This window comes from Colletotrichum abscissum, assembly GCF_030869225.1.
Source record: "Colletotrichum abscissum strain IMI 504890 chromosome Unknown Scaffold_7.1, whole genome shotgun sequence".
Classification (NCBI taxonomy): domain Eukaryota; kingdom Fungi; phylum Ascomycota; class Sordariomycetes; order Glomerellales; family Glomerellaceae; genus Colletotrichum; species Colletotrichum abscissum.
Genome location: NW_026850514.1, coordinates 136768 through 160572, shown reverse-complemented (window position 1 = coordinate 160572; position 23805 = coordinate 136768). Strand labels below are relative to the sequence as shown.

The following is a 23805-nucleotide window of genomic DNA, read 5'->3' as shown; positions in this document are numbered from 1 at the left end:
GAGGGAGGTGTGTGTGCGTCGCATCACTTCTTGTCCAGAAGGTCAGGTGCTTATTGCCTCAGTGGTAGGTGCCTCGAGGAAGGAGTGGGATATGAATAATTACTGGATTGTCGAAGCCTCGCTGATGAGGCTGCACGATTATTCAGGCTCCCTTATCCACAGAGAACTTTCCTGAATGACTTCAACTTCGACTTGCGAGTGTCAGGCTTTCTGCCTACTTACCTACTTTTCCCCCACTTGGCGACCTGCCATTTACACTATTCGTCTCGCACCACCAACGTGAGGCTTTCGCGCCTCCATATTGTCAAGCACCCCAACCTTTCTTCCACGGTCACCTTTCCGTCGTCTGTCAATTTTTGCTCTTCCAATAGCTCTAGCAAGAAAAAAGAGAAAAGGGTTCCACGAGCCACTTCACTCGCCCTTGGCCGCAGCATCATAAAAATGGCGGCGGTATCAGGAGATACTCCGTTGTTGGCAACTGCTATCGGAGCTACTCACCAAATGGAGACTGACGACGAAAAGGTATGTTTACGGGAACCGTGCCTTAAGCTTCGCCAATGCTAATTGGTCAGCAGCCAAGTCCGAGTAGTAGTGCTGGAGGTGCTACGTGCACCCCATCCCATTCTCCACTCTGGGAAACCCCCCGCCACTCTTCTGAAGGACGCGGAACCGCGCTTTCGCGCCCCCAGCCTCTATACCAGCCAACGACTCCAACCAAAGCGTCACTCGGCTCTCTCCAACGTTGTTCCGTCACAACCCAACAATCGCCCACTGCGAAAACGCGACTTTGCGGCCTTGCCGCGTCGATCCATAGAGATCAAAGACAGAAGCCGCAGTCGACCATGGCTGAGGCCTTGCTGGGCCTCGCGCCCTCATACGGAAGCGCGTCGAGGAATAAGCCGTCAATTGCGCATCCCGATGACATCCCCGCCCAACTCCGTCGCGAAATCGACCGAAAGAAGACACCCACACGATGCGAACATCTTTCAGTCACACTCGAAGTGCCCTCTACCCTCGAATTCGCCATTCGCGATGGCGAGAGCGATGCGCAGGAAAATATCGACTCAGCGCTGAGCGGCCTCCGAACTCAGGTCGTCGAAGGTCAAACCGTCAAGATTATACGCGCCTACGACACCATCATCAGCCAGCCCCACGACAACCCCGTGATGCAGAGAGCCGTGGCGAAGCATATTGTTGGGCTTCTTTCTGTGGTGGATGAGAGCACATGGGTCGTCAGAGAGGTTTCGCGCGGCCAGTACGGGTGGTCCTTCACCTACAACTGCAAAGACTCTCTCGTGACTTGGAACCGGCAACATCAGAAGACGCCAAATAAGACTATCATAGGAGAGTATAGTCAGAAGGAGCTTGAGCCGGAAATGCAGGGTAGGATATTGTGTCTCCGGGCGTGCATGTTCTATCTGCTAACAGCCACCTAGCCCGACCAGCTTTCGACTGTCGCGGGACGCTTACCGTTGCGTTTTCAAAGAATACCCGGACCATCAACGTCAAGTACGAACACACGCCTCTGCACAAGACTTTGGGAGAGATGATCGAGCACTTCAAACCCCTTCCTCCGGCAGCACCTCCAGCACCTCTCATTCCCGCGGGGGAAAAGTCCAAGAAGGCGAAAACGCCGCGGAAGCGAAAGAGCGAGGCATTGAATCCGGACGGGACGCCTGTTGAGCCAAAGCCAAAGAGAAAGAGGAAGAGCGAGGCGTTGAATCCAGATGGGACGCCTGTTCAACCGAAGAAGAGGAAGAGGAAATCTGAAGCCGCAAAGGACGCACAAGCAGCTGGAGACACTACCAACGGCGAGGCAACAACCACTGTTCCGACCAAGGCGGATGCCGCCGTTCAAAGTGGAGTGCATTCACATGCGGTGCTGAATGTGCCCCCCGGCGAAGCGGCTAGGCGCCGCGAGGTCGCCATCAGACTCCTCAGCGACAGCGGCTTAGATCCCGAGAGTCTTTCTACGGAACAGTTCAGTATCTTTGCCAACCAATCTCCGGATCTTCAGAAAGAGTCACTTGCCATGCTGGTCAAGTATGGTGCTGAGCGACTCCGCATCGTTCATCCCAATGATGCCGCTGCGTCCTCGACCAGCGCGTCACCCACGCCTCAGCAGGAAACAGCACAACAGGCCGCTGTCACGACTGCCACATTGGAATCTCCAGCCTCAGGCAAGAAGAAGAAGCGGCCTCGAAAGTCGAAGGCCGCTGAAGACGCGGTAGAAGTGGAGTTGATTCCGGCACCCCCAGGCACGCCGATGAAGCTGATTTCGAGGGGTGGATGCATTGCTTGCAGAAGAGCAAAGGCCAAGGTACGTGAATCTGTTTCGTTGAGCTGTCTAGTTAGAGAGACTAATTTGTTCCAGTGCGATCGCGCCAAGCCTGAGTGCGCTTCTTGTGAAGAGCAGGGTGTGGAATGCCAATATCCCCTGATTAATAAAATGCCACCAAAGAAAAAGGAAGAAAAGTCTGCAGATGTAGTGGAGGACGAGGAGGACGATGACGACGCCGAGGCCGAGGTTGAAGCCGAGACCGAACCGGCGGAGCCTGAGATCGAAGTTGAAGAACAAGAACCGGACGACATTGAGACGATCGACTACACTTCAAACATGCCAGTTGCCAACATGCTCACTCCTGCTGCGCAGGCTCCCAGTCAGGACTACTTCAATGATGGGCCAAACGAAATGGCCTATACTCATTCCGCTTCCAACGATATGAACATGTCACACGGTGTCTCATCATACCCCGAGCCTTCTGCCACCGCAACTTACGCAGAGCAGCAGGCAGTCTCCACGAGCTTTTCGCAACCGTCTCTTACCGGCACGGCAACGTACACTCAACCGAGTACAGATGCGAACAGTTATACAACCGCCAGCAATGACACAATGTCGAGTCTCAATTACTCCCAACCCTCGGCTAAGAGCCCGAGAGCGACGAGGATCTCTTCACGGCGCAGTTTGCCATCCGGACCAGGACAGCCGCATCAGCCCACGGCCGAAAGCCCTGTTCCTCTTCCCAGTTACGCACAAAACTGGCAAAGCATTTCTCCTCCCCGGACAGCGAACACAGTTTCGCCTACCATGACGACTAAGCAACACAGGCCGCGAAGTTCGACCCAGATGCCGGCTGCGACCACGGTCGCTCCCCAGGAAACATCCTATCGCAACACGCAACAGGCTGTGGCTCATGCTGCTGCACAGCAACAACGGCAACACCGTCCTTCCCCGACTCAGCAAGCAGCTCAAGTAGTGCAAACAGTTACCCCGGCTCAGGTCTCGCCATTCCAGGCCCCTGTACAAGCAGCCCGAACTAAGAGTCGAGCTGGACAGAGAGCCTCCACTCGTACTCCCGTCAATGAACCCCGTGCAACACCGTCCCATCATACCGTCCAACCATCGACTTCAGCGACGATGGACTCAGCAACTTACAATGATACCCAATCCATGAGCAACGTGTCCGACTACAACAACTACCATACGAAGTACTCAAGCCAGAGCAATAATTCGACAGAGTTGGACACCACAAGACTCGCCTACCAGCCTTACGCGGCGCAGAATACCTCTGCAACAACAACCACCTACCCTTCGTATGACCATGACAGAACCAACACCACTGCCTCTCACACATCCAGCGGCAACGCGCGGTCCGGACAGTTGTACAACAGCCAGTCACAATCGCGCAACACGCAATCATATAATAATACCAACACCACGGCCGCGGCAAACACATATGCTCAACAGCCACCGACGAACCAGCAGCAGTCGTCCTCCCTGCAGTCGTTTAACATGCGAAGTTCAGCAGCGAACAGCACTCAGCCAAGATCGTCCTCTCGGAACGCAAATCAGCAGCCTCAACAGCAGCAGTCACAGTCGCAGCCGCAGCAGACACAATCGTATGGATCTTACGCAAACCAGACGCAGCAGCAATCAGCTCAACCAGACCAACACAACTGGTATGGTTTTGGCTCGGGATCTAACACTTCTTTCACGCCAGCCAATGTCGCTGGGGGCTATGCCACGAGAGGTACCACTTCCGCCAATTACGGCAGCGGGTCCAACACCTCCAATCAAGCATACCAGCAGCAGCATGGTTCTCTTAACATGACGGGCCATAGTTATTCTCCTGGCGACAATGAGATGTACGAGTTGTTGAAGAACTCTCTTCACGGCCCAGGTCGCTAAATGAAGGCGGGTGGCCGACGGCCTTTTTGTTTGTGTTGTTCTGCGGTACGCGGTCAAGTGTATATACCTACTCTACTACTTCAGCGACCTGCTTCCAGCAAAGGACATGGGCGTGCGTGGGCCGGAAAAGCCTGAAGGACAGGCGGTCGGACTTTATATTCAGTGGAAGGGATTTGATATTTGGTAGCACTTTACCCACAGGTAGCCCACGGGCACCTTATCCGTTACTTGTAGTTATTATCTGGCCATCAGTCAGGGTCTCATGGATGAGATCACCTGGTGGAGTTGCACTAGGATCAATCAATGAACATTTGCTCTCTCATAGAACCGACTTTTCGTGATGTTGGGTACCTGGTACGTAAGATCAGCGTTACAGACTCGGCTCTGGTCGAGACCATTGCCATGCCACATGGCTTTTGCATCTTCAATCAATGCCGCCAGTCGGATTACTGGTCGTCTTGTTCAGGCTTACGATGAGAGCAAGCCCGACAACTTGTGGATTTGCTTCCGAGGATCTGAGAGTCGTCCAGTGCCTTGCAATCCTGGCTGCTGAGGAAGTGATCACCGTGAATCTTTGACTGTCGTATCATGTCTGCCCGTCTGAAAGCCTGGGTGGCTCCTGTTGTTTTGGTTTCGAGAGGGGGACGGTTCATCTATTCTCTCTGAAGCGTTCAGATTGTTTTCCGTCAATCCCGTGTGGAGGTTGGTAGATGAGATCATTCATCATCTCTCGGGTAGGGATGATTTGGGACTTCATCCGTGTTTGGGGTCCCAAGTATCGGCATACGTCTTCGGTGTCTCGCTAGCCCCTCGATGCGGAACCCCTCTATATCCGCGTCGATATGAATGTATTATCAACGTGTGCTATTCGGGCTCTGGAGCCATTAATTTCTGGGACTGGCAACCTTTTTAAAGTACGTTTGCGATTGATCCCTTTCTTGAGATATAGCCTCTCTCCCCGTACCTACTAAAAGGTACTAGTATATCCGTCTCTAATGTATTTATCTCTGGTATCACTGTCTTTAGGCTTTCTCTAACCCTGCTCTATTTCGAATTTGTTCGTAGGCGTATATAAGGTAACTGAAGCCGGATTGATATATGTTTCGTTGTTATTCTAAGTAAGAGGATGTACCTTCTGACGTGGATATTAGCTTAGGAGGAATAGTGGACACTACCGAATCTGACGATAACGAAAAGTCCAAGGTACGCATCTACGTGGCTTGATATGAGCAAAGCTCACAGTTGGTAGCACAAATATAGAATACATATAGGCATTGACGCACTCCAGCAGTTGGCGACATACTGGGTAGAAGTTTCGGATCGAGCGTCGAAGAAGACGCCAGGTTCATGTCAAGTGACATGTCAATTTCCATGTGCTTCACACATTCAGCCTGTGGCAGAGAGACAGATCAACCTCCTCTTAGACACATGTAGCCAGACTGGCACTTGGTCGTTAAGTATGCTAGACCCCGAGAGCCAGAGATCGTCTACCGCTTCCAATAACCGAATTTGCTCAGAGCCTGTTCACATCGTCCCCGGTTTCTCCACCTTCGCAGTTCGTAATTCGGTTTCCAGGAAGGAATGTCTTCACACCAACTAGCCCAGCACATTCCAGTGCCGCCAGGTCAACTACCCACCAGGAACACTGAACGCAATATAAGTCTTCTCGTACTCTAGGCAGCAATTTAATGGCTTCTATCATTCGCTTCACCTTTCCAATGATGTGGAGATATGGGGTCCGAGTTGCTCGGATGGTCTGGCAATCAATCGATGATTGTACTGTTTCTCATGATCCCACCTGAAAGTCCTTTCCCCACTAGCTGTCAAGTTTCTGTGTAAATATATATATATATGTGAAAAAGAAAGAAAAAAAAGAAAGAAAAAATGAGTTTTCTTTGAGATGTTCAGAGGTACAGATCAAAGTACCAAAACACAGTAAAGAAAGTCAACTTGATCTATTGCTCGTGTTGCATCCTCCTTAAACTGAGCTTTTTGGCAACCAAAGGCTAAGCCACACAAGCCGCGTGTACAGGGTTGGGTACGCTTCGTGTTCTGTTATCAATCTAACCCACATTTTCAATGGCGCATAGTCCCATCCAAAATAAGAGATCTTCCTGGTTTGATGGACGAGGTCCTTGGTCTATTATTGATGTGGTTGTTACTCCGCCTTCTCCTTCGGTTCCGTCCCATCATGGTATCACACAGCTGATCAGAGAGCCCATGTCGAGCGAAGAATTCTCCGGATAGGAAAGAAAGTCGTGTGGATGGCCCTCTCCAAAATCAATTCGGAGCGATCCGAATCAAAAGTCTTGCAACGTAATAGCCTTGTTATCCTTCCCACTAGACCCTTGTTACACGTGTGTCTCCACGCAACAAGGAGCAGCATACGAGAAGGACCTGGAAGGGATTTACGGTTATTTGTGACTCAAAAACTAGGCCCAAATACTTGACGCAGAGTTTCAACGGGCCGGTGACAGGGATGAATCTCTAAATTCGCCGAAAGAACCAACTTTACAACCAACTTTCATAATGTCTGAACCTATCATAGGTGGGAAATCATGGGTCCTGAGGCCGGCGAGTTATCCCACCTAGAGCCGCTACAAAGCATCGAAGGGAGCTATCGTGGAGAAACACTCGGGAAGTGGCCGCGTGGATGTCAAGAACACGAGTTCTAATTCAGGCATAGACTAAGACGCCATGTATCGATCTCGAGAACATGAACCGACACCGCGGAAGCTGGGTTATCTATCGTAACAAAGTGGTTGGTAATGATGTGATATAAAGTAGAGAAAGTTCAGGCTCAACAATTTTCTAGAGTATCGACAGAAATCAAATCTACAATGCGCTCCTTTCTCACCATGTATCAGCCGAAAATTCTTTCCTTTGTACTGTCGCCCATCTTCATCAAGACTCTACTTGTCACCGTCATCATTCTTACTTCTATTCGTACGATCTTTCTCTACTATGAGGTGTCTATTACCACAGCTCTCGAACACGCCGCCGCTACCTCGCCTCTTCGACCTTCAAAGGAGGCTGGCTGTCTCCCGCAGCTCTCCCCAGACCTGTCTGAAAACCTTCAACTTCTACAGTCATCATGCCGATCTTCCCTCCACGACCCAAAATCCCACATTCGAATCACCACCGTGACGGCACAATTTGGAAACATTCGAGAACACTATCAGAACGCGTTACAGTCACATGTCCTACATACCACACTTCATGGCAACGGTCTCGAAGTCATGTGTACGCCTGTTGTAGATGACCTTTGGAACAAGCCAGCCTATATTTTGTCTCTACTGCTCGATGAGATGCTCAAATCACCAGAAGAACGGACGGAATGGCTCTTCTGGGTCGACCGCGACACGATAATCCTAGACCAATGCCGTCCGATATCGAGCTTCCTTCCACCCCGAATCCTTAACCGAGTTGCTGCCAGCACGAAGGCCCACGAAGCAGCTCCGAAAGACGAAGACGTACACCTCATAGCGGCCGACGATTGGAATGGTCTCAACAACGGGGTCTTTCTTCTGCGCGTCGGCCAATGGGCCATCGAGCTCTTCAGCGCCATCATGGCCTTTCGCCACTTTCGACCTGGCACCGAGCTCCGATTCACAGAGCAAAGTGCCATGGAGATACTGATAAAGGAGAAGAGATTCAAGAAGGGGGTGCGAATGGTACCTCAGACCTGGTTCAATTCGTATCCTGGCAGCCTCAAGGCCTCGACCTATCTCGAGGGGAATGACGAAAAGGGGCTCTCGGATTGGCAGACGAGACGCGGCGACTTTCTGATCCATTTTGCTGGATTCGGAGAGGACGACCGTGCCAAAAGTATGAATAGCTGGCTGGACATGCTGGGGAAGACACACTTTACACTGGAAGCTGGGAGGGTGCAGAGGAACGCCACACCGGACATCGAAGCCTACTGGGAAGATCTAGAACCGATAGAGATACAATAAGCGCTGGTCTAGGATTGTTGATGGGATGGAGGACCAACATACTTCGTACAACTCGTAATCAAGATTCAATCAACTTTCCTGCAAGTCTTCTGGAACATATGCTTGTCTTATTACAGTCATCGGAACCATGTCAGTCGCCCCGCATCCCGAATCCGCGCCATCCCAACGAGAATCCGAAGTCCTTTATATCTATCCTATTTCATCTGATGAGGGATTAAGAATTCGCTATTTTAAATAGCGGGTAAGCTTGTTCTGAGCTCATTCTCGTTCTCTATTCTTATGTGCTGATTTTCTCAGTCGCATCCGTGCACAGGTTACTAACGAGCACATCGCTGCTTACCGAATCACGCATAAAGTTCACCACCGCGAGGTCAACGGTTTCTCGAGTGGTAAGTTCTGGAGAAGACTGCGCTAGGTTTCCCTCTATCGCGTCCAGCGTTGATTAGATTATAGAGTGGTTGAATACGCGGAAGACGGTACTGGTTTCTAGGGAGAAAGACCTTGAGTCCGTTGATCCTCTCTAGTTCTTTATCAAACTGCGAACGCTACGCACATCACCATATTCGATCGCATGCTACTACTAATGGCGGATGCGTCCTGGCTCACCATGGCAATTCACTGTCATGACCACGGATGGTCAATACGTTAAAGGGAAGACGCTTAAATAGCTTGATTGGAGTCATGGTATTTGAAATGCATTAATTCAACGCTATCCTGACTCCAAAATGGATACCAAAGGTGTCGAAGACCGGTATCTAAGTGTCTATATGTATGATTCAACCAGGCGCAGCGGTCCGATCCCCTGCTTAAGCAGAGCAAGTCCACTTGAGGGGGTCGTTGAGGTTGACCGCCTTGGTCTTCTGCTCAGGGCAGATCTCACGGTCCAAACCGCAGTTGGTGGTGCCGCACCAGTTGTTGCTGTTGCACAGCCAGACGCTGTAGCTCCAGACGTGGCGGTCAAAGTCCTTCTTGCAGCGGTTGACCTTGACGTTGTACTTCTGGTCGGGGCCGAACTTGTCCAGGGGGACATAGGCCCAGTTCTCGGTGTTTTGAGCCCACACTATTAGGGAGGTTTTGTTAGAGACTTTGGTTCAATGCAGAATTGCATCCGGCCCAGGGAGTTGGGTAAGGATGGAGGACGAGAATCAAACTTACTTCCAAAGGGACCACCGTTGGAGTTGCAGTGCTGACGGACACCAATCTTGGTGAGACCGGCCTGCGCGGCGGCGGCCTTGACGCCGGCGTCGATGGTGAAGGTGTAGTAGGAGAAGTCCTTCTCGGCGCTCAGAGGGGCCTTGATGCAGGCGGCGCCGGAGGTCTTGGGCACGCGGCGCTCCAGGCCGGTTCCGTGGGCCTCGAGCATCGGGGTGGGGTTGGCGACGACGGCGGAAGCCATGAGCACAGCGGCGGAGAAGAGCTGAGTGATCTGCATGGTTGCGATGGTTCTTAAAGAGAGTGTTGGGTTTTGAAGTTGAAGGTAAGGACTGGAATGCTCTTGGTAAAGACTGGACTGTGGTTTGGATAGTGAGAATATTCATGTTTTCATTCACATACAGGCAGGCTTTCCTTTATAACAATACAACATGACCGCAATGTTGAGCCAAAGGAACTTCGCTCGGAGTAAACCGAGAGTTGAAGAGTGTGGTCGCTTGGCGCCAAGACTCACGGACACTGAAGAAAAGTGTAGATCAGTCTGTAAATTACACCGATCATGGCGGCGAGGCGGTGCGGGTGCACGTACCAAAGCCTGCCAGAACACCTCGTGTCAGTACTCTACTCCGTACTCATGCGGTAGAAGCAGTAGAGACGCCAAATACTCTCAAAAGTTTCGTCAATTATCCGTACTAAAGAACGATCCCTTTGGAAATAAAACCCGTTCCGGCAGCAGAGCTCCAAGACCAACTACTTGTTGCCTCTTGAGCGATAACCCCCAACGTCGAGCAACTCCATTGCAATCGCTCCAAAGTTCCAGTACTCCATAGCCTATCCACAGCACGATAAACTCAAAGATTAAGTAGGTCATGTGGCACGTGCAGTGTGGACTCTAGAGGACATAGAGGTAAGGCTTCAGACGAACGCATGAATGATTGCCAGTGGTGAAATTTGGTCCTACTATATTACAGTTGTTCGGCGTCCCCATCCCTTCCAGAACGGTTGGGCAGTATGTTTGCCAACTCAGCCAATCAGACACTAGAGACTCGTGCAAACTCGCGCTCGCACCAACTCAGTACCAGTCAGCCTCAACCAGCTAAAACTCGCCGGTTTTATTTTTGACCACAGCGTGATCGACGGCTATCAGGTGTCATGTCAAGCAAAAACCTGACTCAGAGATGAGAAGCTCAAGCCCCCAAGCAACCCTCCCCAATCTCCGGGGTGGGCAGCTCAAGCTTCTAGAAGAGTGAATCCCTTCGCTTGATCCGACGAACGATTTTCCCCAGCCGTTGACAACCAACCCCCTTCAACCTTGTTCCCAGACAACAGGGCTTAGAACTCTACTCAGAGACTCTGTCAGCCCTTTTTGCCGCTCTAGCCTCTTCAATCCGAGGCGGAACCAATTGAACCTCTTCCTGGGTGTTCAGATGCTCTATCCGTATGGTACTACTCCATACATCTCGGCGCCCACGCGCCCTGGTCAGCCCTCCCACAAACTGTGGGGTGATCGACAGCTTGAAGTCTGGACCGAATAAGCTGCGCCTTTCTCTTGGAGCCATGAATGACACGAACCAGCCAGTCCCTCTTAGGAAGTGCTATCTGAAATAAGTGCATAGTCCAACGGCTGAGAATGGAAGCGAACTTCGAGTCTCCAGTTTCTCAAAGTGCAGAGAGAAGAGGGGTGGTAGAGACTCACGCCTCCCTCTACCATCACACAAGACGACCAAGTGACAATGTTATTCTCAAACGGCAGCCGATTATTGCACATCGTAAACATCAATCACAGTTGCAAGTCGAGTCAATTCCCAATGAGATGGTCAAAATTGGGGCAAGTCTAGCAAAGGTTTTGAGCCCCCGGTCTGGGCTCATCCTGAGCCCAGCCCGACTGAGTCCATGAACACGCTATGATGCTAAAGCCCTCCTCTCGTCACCACCACGAACGCCGCCGATGGACATGAAAGACATTATTACTCGCTCTGATATTACAACCCTTTCAGCCATGAAATGTTTCCCTTCCCATTCCCAAGAACCATTCTCATGCCCCTTCCTTTTGTTACCAATGCCCAAAAGGACTGATGTACACTTCGCCCAGCGCGTACATGTTCGCGCTGGGATATTCACGAGTTTGCCGTCTGGTGCCGGCGTCAGGCCCCCCTTTCGTCTACTTGAGGGGCCCTGTAGCATATAGGAAAGAGACGTTTGAGGGGTATCATAGAAAAGCAGATGCTTCGGTGTCGAAGGTATAATCATAATGTGCGCTTCATGTATGCTGGCCGTGTGCCGTGTCATGTCTAAAGTGCCACCACGGCAGGCTCATCCGACCGAGACTGGCGTAGCTAGCCATCCGGTGTTTCGCCTTGGTACAATGCCGACGGTGTTCCTTTTCTTCTGAACGATGTTGTGTTTGGTTTTGATACAGAGTGGATTGTTTTGTGTGTGTGTATCTGATATTGACTTTGGTGTCCCTTCCTTTGGACCACTTGCGGTCGTGCAACCGGAACCCTCCAATGCAGTACTTGTAAATAATAGAAGCAATTGTAAAATAGTGATAATGAATGTTTCTTCTTTCGTCGGGGGGTGCGGTTCTTCTCTTCTCCATTCTATGCGAATTGTCGTGTGTAGACCAATGGCATTTTCCGTTCAACATAACTTTCTCTCGTCGCTCATCCCCTGATAGTGACTCCGCTCGCCTTTATTCCTTCAGAAGATCAGTTCCCGCTCCTAGCGTCTCTGCCTCTTTTCTCGGTCGTTGGGAAACCCTGCTGCATCTTCGCTTCGACGCTTTCGGCCCCGATCTTCGCGTCGGTCATCGTTCGGTCGTAGACCTCCCTCGCGAGGTCCTCCTCTGGGCGCGCTCCGCGGATTCCCAGCCCACTCTTCGTTCCTTGGCCCCGTCGCTGCATCTCCACGTCCGCCATCTCCGCGATCGGTCCGATGGCGAGTTTCGCGACTGCTTCCTGTGTTCTCCCGGTTACTGCCGTGGGTAGGGTTCGCATGCGACTCCCTAGTGCTGCCGGACGGCTCTCGACCAGAACGCCGCGATTCACGTTCGTCTCGACCAGTGGATGACTGATTTTGAGCTCCGGACCTTCTCTCCCTGTGCTCACGGGGCTCCTTGCCCTCCCTTTCGCGACCAGGGCTGCGTTCTCGTTCACGACTGCTGCGCCTTGAGTGCCGACCACGCTCTGAACGATGCTCGCGACGGCTGCGATCGTGTTCGGTTTGTGAATGATCCTCACCGTTTGCCTGAGCCCTTTCTTGTCCCACAGGGTTCGGACGTTCTTGGACTGGCGTAGACACCGGTGATGCACCTGTCAGAACTTGAGCATCGGAGCCAGCGATACTACCTCTGGCAACCCCACGCCCGCGGATACTTGTGCCTCTGTTGGTCTCAGGCATGTTGGCCTGTGCTTGCTGCAAAGTGCTATTGATACCCGCAAGCTGTCTACGACTGCCGCCGCTGCGACCTCGATCATTCGATGACGGTCCTGATGGTACCCCATCGGTAGGAGCTGGGAAATTGCCTGTCGGTGTTCGGTTGTTGTTACCTTGGCCTCCTGACGGGCGGTCTGGTGTGTTGATAGGGGGCAGTGGCGGCCGAGAGTGACCGTGACTAGGTGGCTGCCCAGGAGGCGGAGGCGGTGGTGGTGCAATCTGTGCCAGTCGATCAGGATGAATACCAGGAGCCAAGGTAGGTCCTCCCGAGGCTGGAGTTGGTGAGCCTGCCGGGCCCGAGTTGATAGCACGTGCGCGATCGGGGTGTGCTGCTGGGGTCGGCGTCATGGCAGACGGAGAGTTGACGGGCGGATTAGACTCGTACTGATTACGACGTCCTCTGCCTGAGGCCGGACCTGTGGGTGGATGCCGTTCTTCAGGCGCCGCCGGGCTGTCTGCATTCGGGAAACGACCATCAGATCGTGAGTTGGGGGTGCCCGCGGATCCACCTCGGGCAGCCGCTCGACCACGACCACGGGGTCCTAGTGGAACCTCGTTCGGGGCAAGTACCGACTGGATTGGGTTCAGACGACCGTAGTTTTGGTCCTGGTGAGCAGTGCGGCTGTGGTCAGGTTCAGAGTTTCGACCAGGACCCAGGAATGCGTCTCTCCCCTTGTCTTGGCCAGAACGGTCACCGTCCCTGTCGCCTATACGTTCTGTTCTGGGGTTATAGGCAGGAGGCTCCGCATGCGTCTCTCTTCCAGAGGATCGATGATCCGAGTGATGGGAGCGGCCGTGTCTGTCATCCCTCGCAGGCTCTGCTGGTGCTTCTGGATTGAATCGCCCGTTTCTCCGCGGCGAATGACCTCGTTGAGAATTTCGGTCTCTGGGCTCATCCCTTGTCGGCCTGGCTGGCGCTTCGATTTGTGGCTCACCGATCAGGGCAGCACGCTCAGGGTTGATCAATTCAGTACGGTCAGGCTCCGGAGCACGCTGGTCGAGAGTCCGCTGCTCGTGGCTCTGAGTCTCCTGAGTGCGCGGTCCCCGGCCACTCCGCCGGTCTGTCTCTGATGATCGAGACGGGCGGTCTGAGCGGTTAGACCTACCAGGTTGGTCTCCTTGGATCAAGGCCAGGCGAGCAGGGTTGACAGGAGGATCCTCCGCTGGCTTCTGCGTAGGTTGAGATGGCGGGGTGGCGACAGCAGGTTCTCTAGACAGTCTGCCCGATTCAGACACACGTCCATTTGTTGGAGGCACTCTATCTCGGGAAGGACGACCTTCGCGCTCATGGGGCCCGTGATCGCGGCGAGGGGGCAGCGAGTCTGGTCTCGAGGGCCAATCTTTCTCGGAAAGGCGACCAGGTTCTCTAGGTGGAGCATCTGGTCCTCTCCTGTCTTGTCCAGAAAAGTCTCGATTGCGGTCGGGCCGCGATGGCTCGGCGAATCTGGGTTCTCTTGAGGGCTCGCGTGGGTCCCTGTGATCTCTGGTATCTCGAGACTCTCTTGTATCCCTAGGACCGCGAGGTTCTCGTGCATCTCTCGGTTCTCGGACCCGGTCTGGCAAAGCGTCAGGAGTGAAATGAGTACGACCGAAATGGCCAGGGATAGGGACGTCTGGTCGCTTGGGCAGGTTGTGCGCACTTCTGTCTGATCCCGTAGGTGTAGGAGTCGATCTAGGCACATCTCGGTGGTTCATATTGTTCGGCAAGGGCGTTGCATTCGCCGGCTTTGGTGTTGGCGGCTTGCTCGAAGTGGCGGACCCGATGTCGCCACGCGGGAAGCCTCCCTTTGCTGTGTCCGGCTGGGAGGCCGAGGGCTTGGGAGGCAAGTTGGGATCCTTTTGAGTAAGCGTAGCTGGTGCCGAGGGTGCTGCTGATCGGGATCCAGCATCTTTGCTGTCTTTGACCTCGCCGTCCTTGACTTCGCCGTCTTCCTGCTCTGCCGCGGTCCTACGAACAAATGTTAGTTTAACCCCTGAAATGGGTCCTCTAGGCAAACCTACCTGGCTGATCGAGGCTGGAATTCAGTCGCGGTCGGGCGCAAACTGGTTGAGGTCGACTCGTCCTTGGCCTTTCCGCCATTCTGCACACGGGTTAGTAAGATTCTGAATCTCCGCCTCTCTTGTTGCCTTACCATGTTCGGGCGGAAGCCGGCGGGTATAATCCATTTGTCTTTTCTCCTCTGTAATTCCGACAAAGCACCCTGCGCCGCGACTGACAGGTCCACGCGGTGTCCCTCCTCGCCAGCAGACGCAGTCTTCGAAGCTGCCTCACGATCTGTGATTGTCTTTAGTTGATCAACAAACTGTGTGCCCATGAAGGTGATTGCTGGGAAGTGATCGAGAACCGCCTTAAGAATCGTCATGGCGTTACGGATGTGCATCCATTCCATGCCGGCAAGGCACGACTTCAATGCCAAATTGAGCTTGCTGTGCCAGCCGTACAAGATGTCACGGAATTGCGCATGATCATAATAAGATGATGGCTGTCCCTTGTCATCGAACTCGGTAGCAAACCCAAGGAAGAAGCTGCGCTTGCCGACCGCTTCTCTGTCGTAAGCGTTCGTGTCACGATGCCACCTAGCCAAGTCTTTGAGGATGCAGTTGAGGAACCTGCCCAGGTGCTCTGCCTCGCGGACTGTGCAAGTGAAGATCATGGCGCGCAGCCTATTGACGCAGAATAGCCGATCATACAATGCCTTGAGACGGAATTTGGGTGCGCCAAGCATGTGGAGCTTCTTGATAAACACGTAGCAGTACTCAGCGTCGCTAGCGGAGAGCACCAGCCGGGGAAGTAAGCATTGCTCGAGGATCGCATCAGACAGACCATTCAACTTCTCCGCTGAACCCGTGAACCAGGTTTCCATGTGATCCGTCATGTAATCTCGTACGACTCGCGCTCGCTTCATCTGGAGATCCGCTTCCTTCGGCAGTTCGTTACTGATCTTGAGCAGCTCAGCCTTCTTGGCTTCCTTCTTGTTGATACCGCTGCGACTCATGTCGGAGCGATCTCTGTCGAGCTCTTTCTTCAGGTTCGAGAGTCGCTTGTGAGCGTTGTTGTAACTGGCAGCTGGGACCTCGATGTCACCGAGCTGGAGAGCCCAGAAGAGGACATAGAACTCCGGGCTGAGCTTGGTCCATGAAGTACCTGGAGTTATGGACTTCATTGACGTAACGATGGGATCGAGTGCCTCGTGGATCTGGCGTCCGGCGTCCTTCTTTGCCTTCTCCCGAACCTCTGCCGGCGTCGGCTTCTTCTCCTCCGCCTCAGACGGCTCCTCAGTGGCTTCCTTTGCTTCGGTTGCGTCTTGGGCCATTGACAAGTCTCCGTCGGAGTCGATGTTGACTGTGGAGTCTTGCTTTTTGGTGAACATGTCGTATGCGACACCCTCACGACCGATGAGGAACGCCAGGCTTGCGTCAAGTCCAAATTCGTCCATGAGGATAGTGATTGCAGGCACCAATGCCTCGAACTCGTGAGGCTCAAGGTTGGTTCGTAGAAGATCGAGATACTGAACCAGAATCTGATGGCTGTCATCGATGACCGAGCCGATGTACTTGATGTGCGCCTCATCGTCGGGAAGCTTGTAGATGGCAGCTTGTCGGTATTGAGCAACGTTGATAAGCAGACGTCCAGCGAGTTTCGAGTCGACGAGAGACTGCATGAGGCGCTTGGCGCTGCGAGTCGACTCAAACCGCTTGTCTTGGAGGCTGAGCAGTGTCTGGCGTCGCAGTACCTCTCCTCCAGACATGGCCAAGATTTGATCGTCGGTAAAGTCAAGAACTTGCACAACACCTCCCATTGACGACACGAGCTCTTTGAGAATAATCAAGTCGGTCGAGTTGCCCTGGAAGAGTTGATCATTCACGTATTGAAGAATAGGTGTCGAGTCTAGAATGGAGTACCGCTTGAAGACTTTGCCGGCGAACTTGGAAAGAGCTTGAAGCCATTTGCTGGTCAGCAGGATGGAAGATTCCTGAGTACGGCTTCGCTTTCCACCCATGGAGCTCACGAGAGACCAGATCAGGACATCGTAGGCCAGATCAGTGAAGTACTTGGCGCACTCAACAAATGCTTCGATGAGATTTGCGTAAGCCTCGATCTGGCCCAGAGCCTCCTTGAACACAATGCCTGGCGACGAATAGCTGGTCTTGGCTAGCGACTTGGCCATCTCGCTGAGATTCGTGAGAGAAATGCGCTTCATCACACCTCTGGTCTCCACGCGAGTGCGAGTGAAGGCTGCCTTCATTGCCGGCAGTCGGGAAATCTGGCCTTCAAACCACTCGGCGTAGATGGAGTATCGAGTTGTGACAGGGTAAAGCTTGAGCAGGTCCCAGACGGAGTTGACAATAGCCGCATTGGCGTTGGTCATGCTGAGAGCAGGAACCAGAATGCGCCGCAAGAGGTCCTGCCACCGGTCCATATTGTGCTGGGAGCGGTCTTCCGCCAAACTCTTCGCACCGATGCTGACAAACTTGGCCAGTAATGCAGGATCTTTGCCGATGCTTACGCCGGAAAGATTCAGGAACGTGTCGCATAATGTGAAAATGTCTTCGACAGTCTGACACACTGGGACGTTGTCTGCCCATTCGTCCCAGTAAAATCTGTAATGCTGATCTCTGCCGTCGAATCCGTCGGGGAATGGCCATCTCATAGACTTCTTGGCTGGTAAGGTGGATAGCTTGACGGAACCCTTGGGTACACCGCTCTGATCAATGTCGGCAATTGGTTTGGAGGCGGGCTCAACCGAGCGGGCGGGAGTTGGCCGACTTTCTTGATAGACCTTCTCCACACTGTAGTTGAGAATGCGATGAATCCTGTCCAGAACTTCAGGATAGGCTTCTGGTAGCCAAGGGAAGCGGCCAAGAATGAAAAGAGATTCAGGAATGGCGCCAATGGTCAAAAGGCAGATGAGTAATGCAGCCTTCTGCTCCATGGGCTCTGGTAGCTTTTCTTTTTCGTCTGCAGCAGCGTCTGCCTTGGACTCCGCATCTGCTTTTCCTGCAACGGCTCGAGTACGAGTCGTGGGGGGCGGTGCGCTGTCGTCAGGCAAGGCACCCGCCATAAGTAGGGCGTTTTGTGCGGCGCCAGGTCGGCTCTGCCTCTCCTTTTCGTCCAGCTCCTTCATCTTCTTTTCTCTCATGGCTTCCATCTCCTCGTCAAGAGGCCAGAGATGTGGGTAGATGTCGACCAGTGACATGAAGCCAACCTTGACGAGAAGTGCGACAAGGTAAAGCAGGTTAGCTGGCAGGACGTCATCGGGATCTCTGGCATCGGAGGCGTAGAATCGTAGCTTGAAACCAAGCAGCTGGGCAGCGGTTCGGTTTCCCTGAGGCGGGAGGGTCTTTGTCAGCTTCATCCATGCCGATGCAGCATTGACTTCGGCCTCGGATGCAGACTCTGATTCTTCAAGCAACTTGAGGTGGTCACCTGTGACTTGTCTTCCTCCAAGCTGGAAGAATGCATCGAGGTGAACCTCACGAGCGCGGTCCCAGAACTCAATATCGCGTTGGCGCTTTAGCTCGGCACTCTCAAGTTCGACTTCTTGGCTAGTCATCCAGTGTGACGAGTCGGGCAGAGCCCAGGGAGGTAGGCCACCTGCGTATGTTGACGAAGCAGGGTTCTGATTGCTCGGCCACCAAGAGCTGACTCTGAGAAGTTTGATGAAGAATCGGAATTGCTTGATGAGGACTGCTGCAAAGACGTCGAGTGTAACGTCGAGGACTCTTCCAACGTCAAGATCGAAAGTTCCAATAAGGCCCTTGAGACGTTCAAAAGCTGCATGTGCCGTTTCGGCAGACGGGGGCTCCGAGCTACTGGTTGTGAAGAGCTCAGTCATGAGCTTGGAATAACCTTCGCTCTCCTCGCGGAGTAGATTGTAGTTTGCTTGTCGGTAAAGAAGATTTGTCGCACGCCTGATACCAAGCTTGACGAAGGTCTCGCGGATCATGCCCAAATCTTGAAGAAGCTGAGCATCTAGAGTTTGGCGCACAAGCTCGGACGAGACGCCTGTTGCTTGAATGAAGTCGCGGAGCTGAGGTCTGAATAGACCACGGTCATTATCGAAGATTATGGACAAAGTATCGAGAAAGAGAGTGTGAGGCTCGAACGAGAAAGACTCCTTAATCATTTCTTGCGATTCCGAGCCGAGGATCTCTTTCATGCAAGCGCCAGCATCAACAGGTGATAGCCGCCCCTCAATAACGGCATGGATAAACTCTTGATAGATGGCGGCCAGTTCCTCAATGTCCACATCCGACCGTGAGTCGACTCCATGGGTGACTAGCTTTTGCCTGCTGCCGGTTTCCCATGAGGTAATCGCCTCGTCGGTGAGATGCTCATAGCAGTAGCTTGTCGGTACTGGGGAGGGCGGATGCGAAATTGGTGCCGAAGGCGGTCCTGTTGCAATCGGTGCAGGATGTTGCGGCTGCGATGGGGTAGGGGGCGGGCGAGGGACAGTCGGGGACGTGACGCGGGAAGCGCTTGCCGACTGGATACCAGGCTGTGATGGTTGCCCCTGGGCGGAATCCCGGCGATCGTTTCTTCTAGTGTTTCTGCCACCGCGGCCGCCTCTGCCTCCGCTCTCTGAAAAATCTCGTTCGCGCTGGCCCAGCGGCATGTCTCCGGGTCGATGGGGCGAGGGTCTGCCGCCTTCGCCTGCAGGGCCACCACGAGCCTTGCGTTTAGGAGGCATCGTGCTCTCGTAGCGGGTTTCTTCAAGGTATCATTTGGGTATCGCGCTATCTCGATGAAGCCAGTCTGTAGGTCGCCATAGTCAGTAAAAGTGCAGGCGATAAATTTGCGCGCGCGTTTGGGGATGGAGAGGAGAGATGCCTTGCGGTTGAAAGGATTCGGAAGCTTGTCGCGTGTAGCTTGTTCAGCGAATGCTGTGCACAAAGGAAAGTTGAGATAGCTGGTACAATCGGTTGGGTCAAGCAATCGCCTCGACGAAAAGAAATAAAGCTGCTGCGATTGCGGGAAAGAGTCGCGCTCCAAAGTTGGAGATTTTCGGGGTTGGCGACAGAAAGGTGACGATGAACGATTTCTCGAGTGAAGACGCAGTTGCAACTCCAGAGTCGAGCGAGCTTGAGATCCACTTCACTGAAAACGGGTAGCAGCCTCACGGAGGAAGGCTGCGAGGTGGAAGGTACCGGAGGAAGGTACTAAGTACCTGGGTAGCTTTTCTTTTATGGGGCATTCACCAACTGGGGGTTCTGGATTGGCTACGCGTGAATGCACGGGGGGTGATTATAGCGTACCGGCTCTGGAGACCTGCCAGCTGTCTGGCTCCCAATTGACCGGATCTCGGCTGACTCATCGATCCCCTGCGGCCAATGATTCGCCGTGGAAATAACGGCTGCGATTAAGATACCGGCAAAGCTGCCAGTCATTACGCCATTTTCGGTGCAAATCTTTGGCTGCCCTCATTGAACGTTGACCAGTCATACAGTCACATCGAGCAAGTGGAATCCCCAGACTCTTCATATATCTCGCATATCTCGCCATCGCGGAGGGGCTTTACTCCCAGTAACATTACCCTTGTTCTACCTTATTCAAGGCCTGTTTGTATCTTCGATTGAAGACATCCAGACCCCAGTTCGCATCCCGAACGCTGCCCCTCGTTCATTCCGAGATCGGGATGGCTGCACAAAATTTACAGAACGGCGCTCAGCCGAAGTACGGTCAGTTTATCCTCAGCCTGGGAGTGTCATTTGCCTCTCAATTCGTCTCAATCACATCATATATCTCTTTAATGCGAGCTAAGTGGCTCACTTCTTGTTCTATTGCTCGTAATCCCATCTTGAAATGTCATGAGAATGTTCTTCTTATCAAGTAATGAGACCGGTTGCTGAATACCCGCAAGAAAGAACCCAAACGCAGCCTGAGAACCCGTTTGCTACCCTGATTCCGGAGCAACAGTTCGCCATCATTCCTGAATTCACCCTTGAATCGGGAGTCACTCTTCACAATGTTCCCGTCGCCTACACGACCAGAGGCAAGCTCTCGCCCGACGGCGATAATGCCATGGTCATCTGCCACGCCTTGACCGGCAGCGCAGACGTCAGCGACTGGTGGGGTCCTCTTCTCGGAGGACCTGGTAGGGCGTTTGATACATCGCGGTTTTTCATCGTATGCATGAACGCCATGGGAAGCCCGTACGGCACGGCGAGTCCTGTCACGGCCAAGGATGGAGATCCCGAGAAGGGCATCTACGGACCCGAGTTCCCCTTGACCACGATCCGTGACGATGTCAAGTAAGTCCACCCTCTATCACCATGGCTAAATGCCCAGGGCTAACATATTCGCAGCCTTCACAAGCTACTGCTGGACGACCTCGGCGTCAAGCAAATCGCCGCAGTCATCGGCGGCTCACTAGGCGGCATGTTCGTCCTGGAATGGGCCTACCTCGGCAAGGAATACATCCGCTGCGTCGTCCCCATCGCGACCTCGAGCAGACACAGCGCCTGGGGCATCAGCTGGGGCGAGGCCCAGCGCCAGAGCATCTACGCCGACCCCAAATACGACGACGGCTACTATCCCTTTGACGACCCGCCCTCCACGGGTCTCGGCGCCGCCCGCATGTCGGCCCTCCTGACCTACCGCAGCCGCAACTCCTTCGAGTCCCGCTTCGGACGCAACATCCCGGACCCGTCGAGGCGGCAAATCATCCGCGAGCGGCCCAGACCCAGCACGCCGTCCGAGGCGCACTTCCACATCCACAACGACGGACACAACGTCAAGCGCGTCGGCCTCTCGAGGCAGAACAGCCAGGGTGGCAGCACAACAGAGGGAACGCCCGTCAACGGGGCGGCAGCGGCGGAGGCAGCTGTCCCGGAGTCACTGGACCCCCAATTCCACGGACCCCAGACGACCACAGCAACAACCACAACAGACAGCTTGACCGGAGGAGACAAGCTTCCGACATCAACCTACTTCTCCGCGCAATCCTACCTCCGCTACCAAGGCCAAAAGTTCGTCAAGCGCTTCGACAGCAACTGCTACATCGCCATGACCCGCAAGCTCGACACCCACGACGTCTCCCGCGACCGCGCCCCCACCATCGCCGAGGCCCTCGCCCTCATCGAGCAGCCCACCCTCGTCCTCGGCATCGAGTCGGACGGCCTCTTCACCTTTGCCGAGCAGGAAGAGATCGCGGAGCACGTCAAGAACGCCCGCCTCGAGCGCATCGACAGCCCCGAGGGTCACGACGCCTTCTTGCTCCAGTTTGAGCAGGTGAACCGCTACGTGCTGGATTTCCTCAAGCAGACGCTGCCGGATATCATGGAGAAGCAAGGGGAGGAGGTGGAGGAGGTCGGTGTTGGACAGCTGACTAAGAGCAGCACGTTTGGCGAGGCCGAGGTGGAGGATATTACCGCCTGGTAACGAACAGGGGGGGGGGGGGAGTGAAAAATGGGTGTGCAATATAGGTAGAGAGGGCCAAACGGGCAGACTCTCACAATCTCTTTTCATGGGTTGTTTTTTTGTTTCAACAGGTCTGGAGTCTTTTTCAACAACTCAGCGATTAAGGAAATAGATGGGGAAAATTTTGGGTTTGGATCATGCAGTGTCTTGCAATCGTGCCTCTGACGTGATTTTGAAATCTGGACTACGGAGTGGAACATGAAAGTAATGAATCTCATGCAAACGATAATGCCGCATTACCTAATGTTACTTGGCCCTACTCGGCCGTGTACATAGCTTGGATTTGATTTCGGGACTTTGGTCCCTGCAGATGGACCGGAAAGATCATTCTCACGGACTTCCTCAAAGCACAATATCGAGCCCATCGATGTCGAAGCGTCTCACTGGCATCCATGCTTCTCATCTCCTCGAGTGAGCCTGGCGTGAGATCTTATGAGCTAGGTATACGTTCCCTTTCTCTGAATGAACCACAAGCCATACTTTATGGGATGCGGTTCCGCAGCTTGGCATTTTAAACTCCTTAAGCGGGCTGCCGACCGGGCGCACGAGACATACTCCTATCTCGTTCTCGGGGAGGCTCGCGGAAGTTTTCGCAACCTTGCTTCCCAGGGAGCCTCAAATCCCAATCATTGCCGCTCCCCCCTCCCGAACGTCGCCGGAGTAGTTCCCATGAGCGGGAGTGCAGCAGTAAACTCTAGGCAGCCTGAAAGCTAAGCAGGAGTTCCTATTTGTGGCGTACGAAGGGCTTGCAAAGGACGAATGACATAGCAAGGAGGTTGAACGGCTATTGGAGAGACGATCCACGGTAGATGACTTGTCCATACTAAATACCTTAGCCGGCCGTAAGGGAAGAATAAAGGTACTGAAACCAAACTCTATCGCCACAACAAGAGACGATGAGCTTGTCTGGTGGTGAGGGTGGTGTGCCAAGAATACTGCTGTAAAGACGGATAGATCGTAGTCCGGATAAGCGGCAATTCGGGAGACAGTAGAAATTAGGTGAGTGTGTACGGTGCGGTGCGGCAGCTTCGTCCAAAGGCTGACCGGCATATCGCCGAAAGACGCCTTGACCGCTCGGCGGTGATGAATTGCAGCCTTCTCCTCCCCCCTTCTTCTTCGAGACTCCCTCTACTTCTGAGGACGTTGAACGTGGCCAGAAGACTCTACAGAAGACTCTACAGAAGACTCTACAGAAGAGTCGCTTCGGTGTCGTGGGGTCCACGTGCGATAGGGAATCCCTAGTATTGGCTCGGGGAATCCCTGCCTCATCCCCTGCCCAGTGAGCCAAGCGAGTGCACTGGCAGATCTGGAGGTCGTGGGGGGCTATTAAGTAATTAAGTGTCGTGAGTGAGGCGTGCGGACTACCGGTGAGAGAGGGAATTATTAGGGGAGGAAATTGGCAGGAGGCCTTTTCAGTACGTATTGCCCTAACAGCCGTTGCTATGAGCGTACCTAAGGTAGGCGTCTGCCCGCATTTCGAGCCTCGGTGTGCCAGTCAGGTGAGAGGTGGTCAATGGAGAGACAGAGAGCAGCATCTGGTTCGTTGATCTGGGCCGAAAGAGACTGGACGTGTTTTCAACGTGTTTGATGCGACGTCGGGGATTCCTGTGCGGAAGAGATGCACAAAAAGGAATGGGACATTGGAGGTGCCG

General features: G+C 53.5%; 5 protein-coding genes across 5 annotated transcripts; 3 read left to right on the top strand and 2 right to left on the bottom strand.

Moving 5' to 3' along the window:
* Window positions 1-441: 441 nt before the first annotated feature.
* On the top strand, window positions 442-4189 carry CABS01_03582 (uncharacterized protein; the record flags this gene model as incomplete). The annotated part of the gene is made up of 4 exons (XM_060536957.1): window positions 442-522; window positions 576-1383; window positions 1437-2320; window positions 2375-4189. 4 exons carry the CDS (start codon window positions 442-444, stop codon window positions 4187-4189), a joined length of 3588 nt encoding a protein of 1195 aa, XP_060391215.1.
* A 2840-nt stretch (window positions 4190-7029) lies between these two features.
* Window positions 7030-8145, top strand: CABS01_03581 (uncharacterized protein; the record flags this gene model as incomplete). The annotated part of the gene is made up of 1 exon (XM_060536956.1): window positions 7030-8145. The coding sequence occupies one exon, from the start codon at window positions 7030-7032 to the stop codon at window positions 8143-8145; it is 1116 nt and encodes a 371-aa protein (XP_060391214.1).
* Window positions 8146-8951: 806 nt separating this feature from the next.
* On the bottom strand, window positions 8952-9577 carry CABS01_03580 (uncharacterized protein; the record flags this gene model as incomplete). The annotated part of the gene is made up of 2 exons (XM_060536955.1): window positions 8952-9205; window positions 9301-9577. 2 exons carry the CDS (start codon window positions 9575-9577, stop codon window positions 8952-8954), a joined length of 531 nt encoding a protein of 176 aa, XP_060391213.1.
* A 2441-nt stretch (window positions 9578-12018) lies between these two features.
* On the bottom strand, window positions 12019-19424 carry CABS01_03579 (THO complex subunit 2; the record flags this gene model as incomplete). Its single annotated transcript, XM_060536954.1, has 3 exons — window positions 12019-14680; window positions 14734-14813; window positions 14865-19424. 3 exons carry the CDS (start codon window positions 19422-19424, stop codon window positions 12019-12021), a joined length of 7302 nt encoding a protein of 2433 aa, XP_060391212.1.
* A 1142-nt stretch (window positions 19425-20566) lies between these two features.
* On the top strand, window positions 20567-22114 carry CABS01_03578 (homoserine O-acetyltransferase; the record flags this gene model as incomplete). The annotated part of the gene is made up of 2 exons (XM_060536953.1): window positions 20567-20985; window positions 21040-22114. The coding sequence occupies 2 exons, from the start codon at window positions 20567-20569 to the stop codon at window positions 22112-22114; spliced, it is 1494 nt and encodes a 497-aa protein (XP_060391211.1).
* Window positions 22115-23805: the final 1691 nt, after the last annotated feature.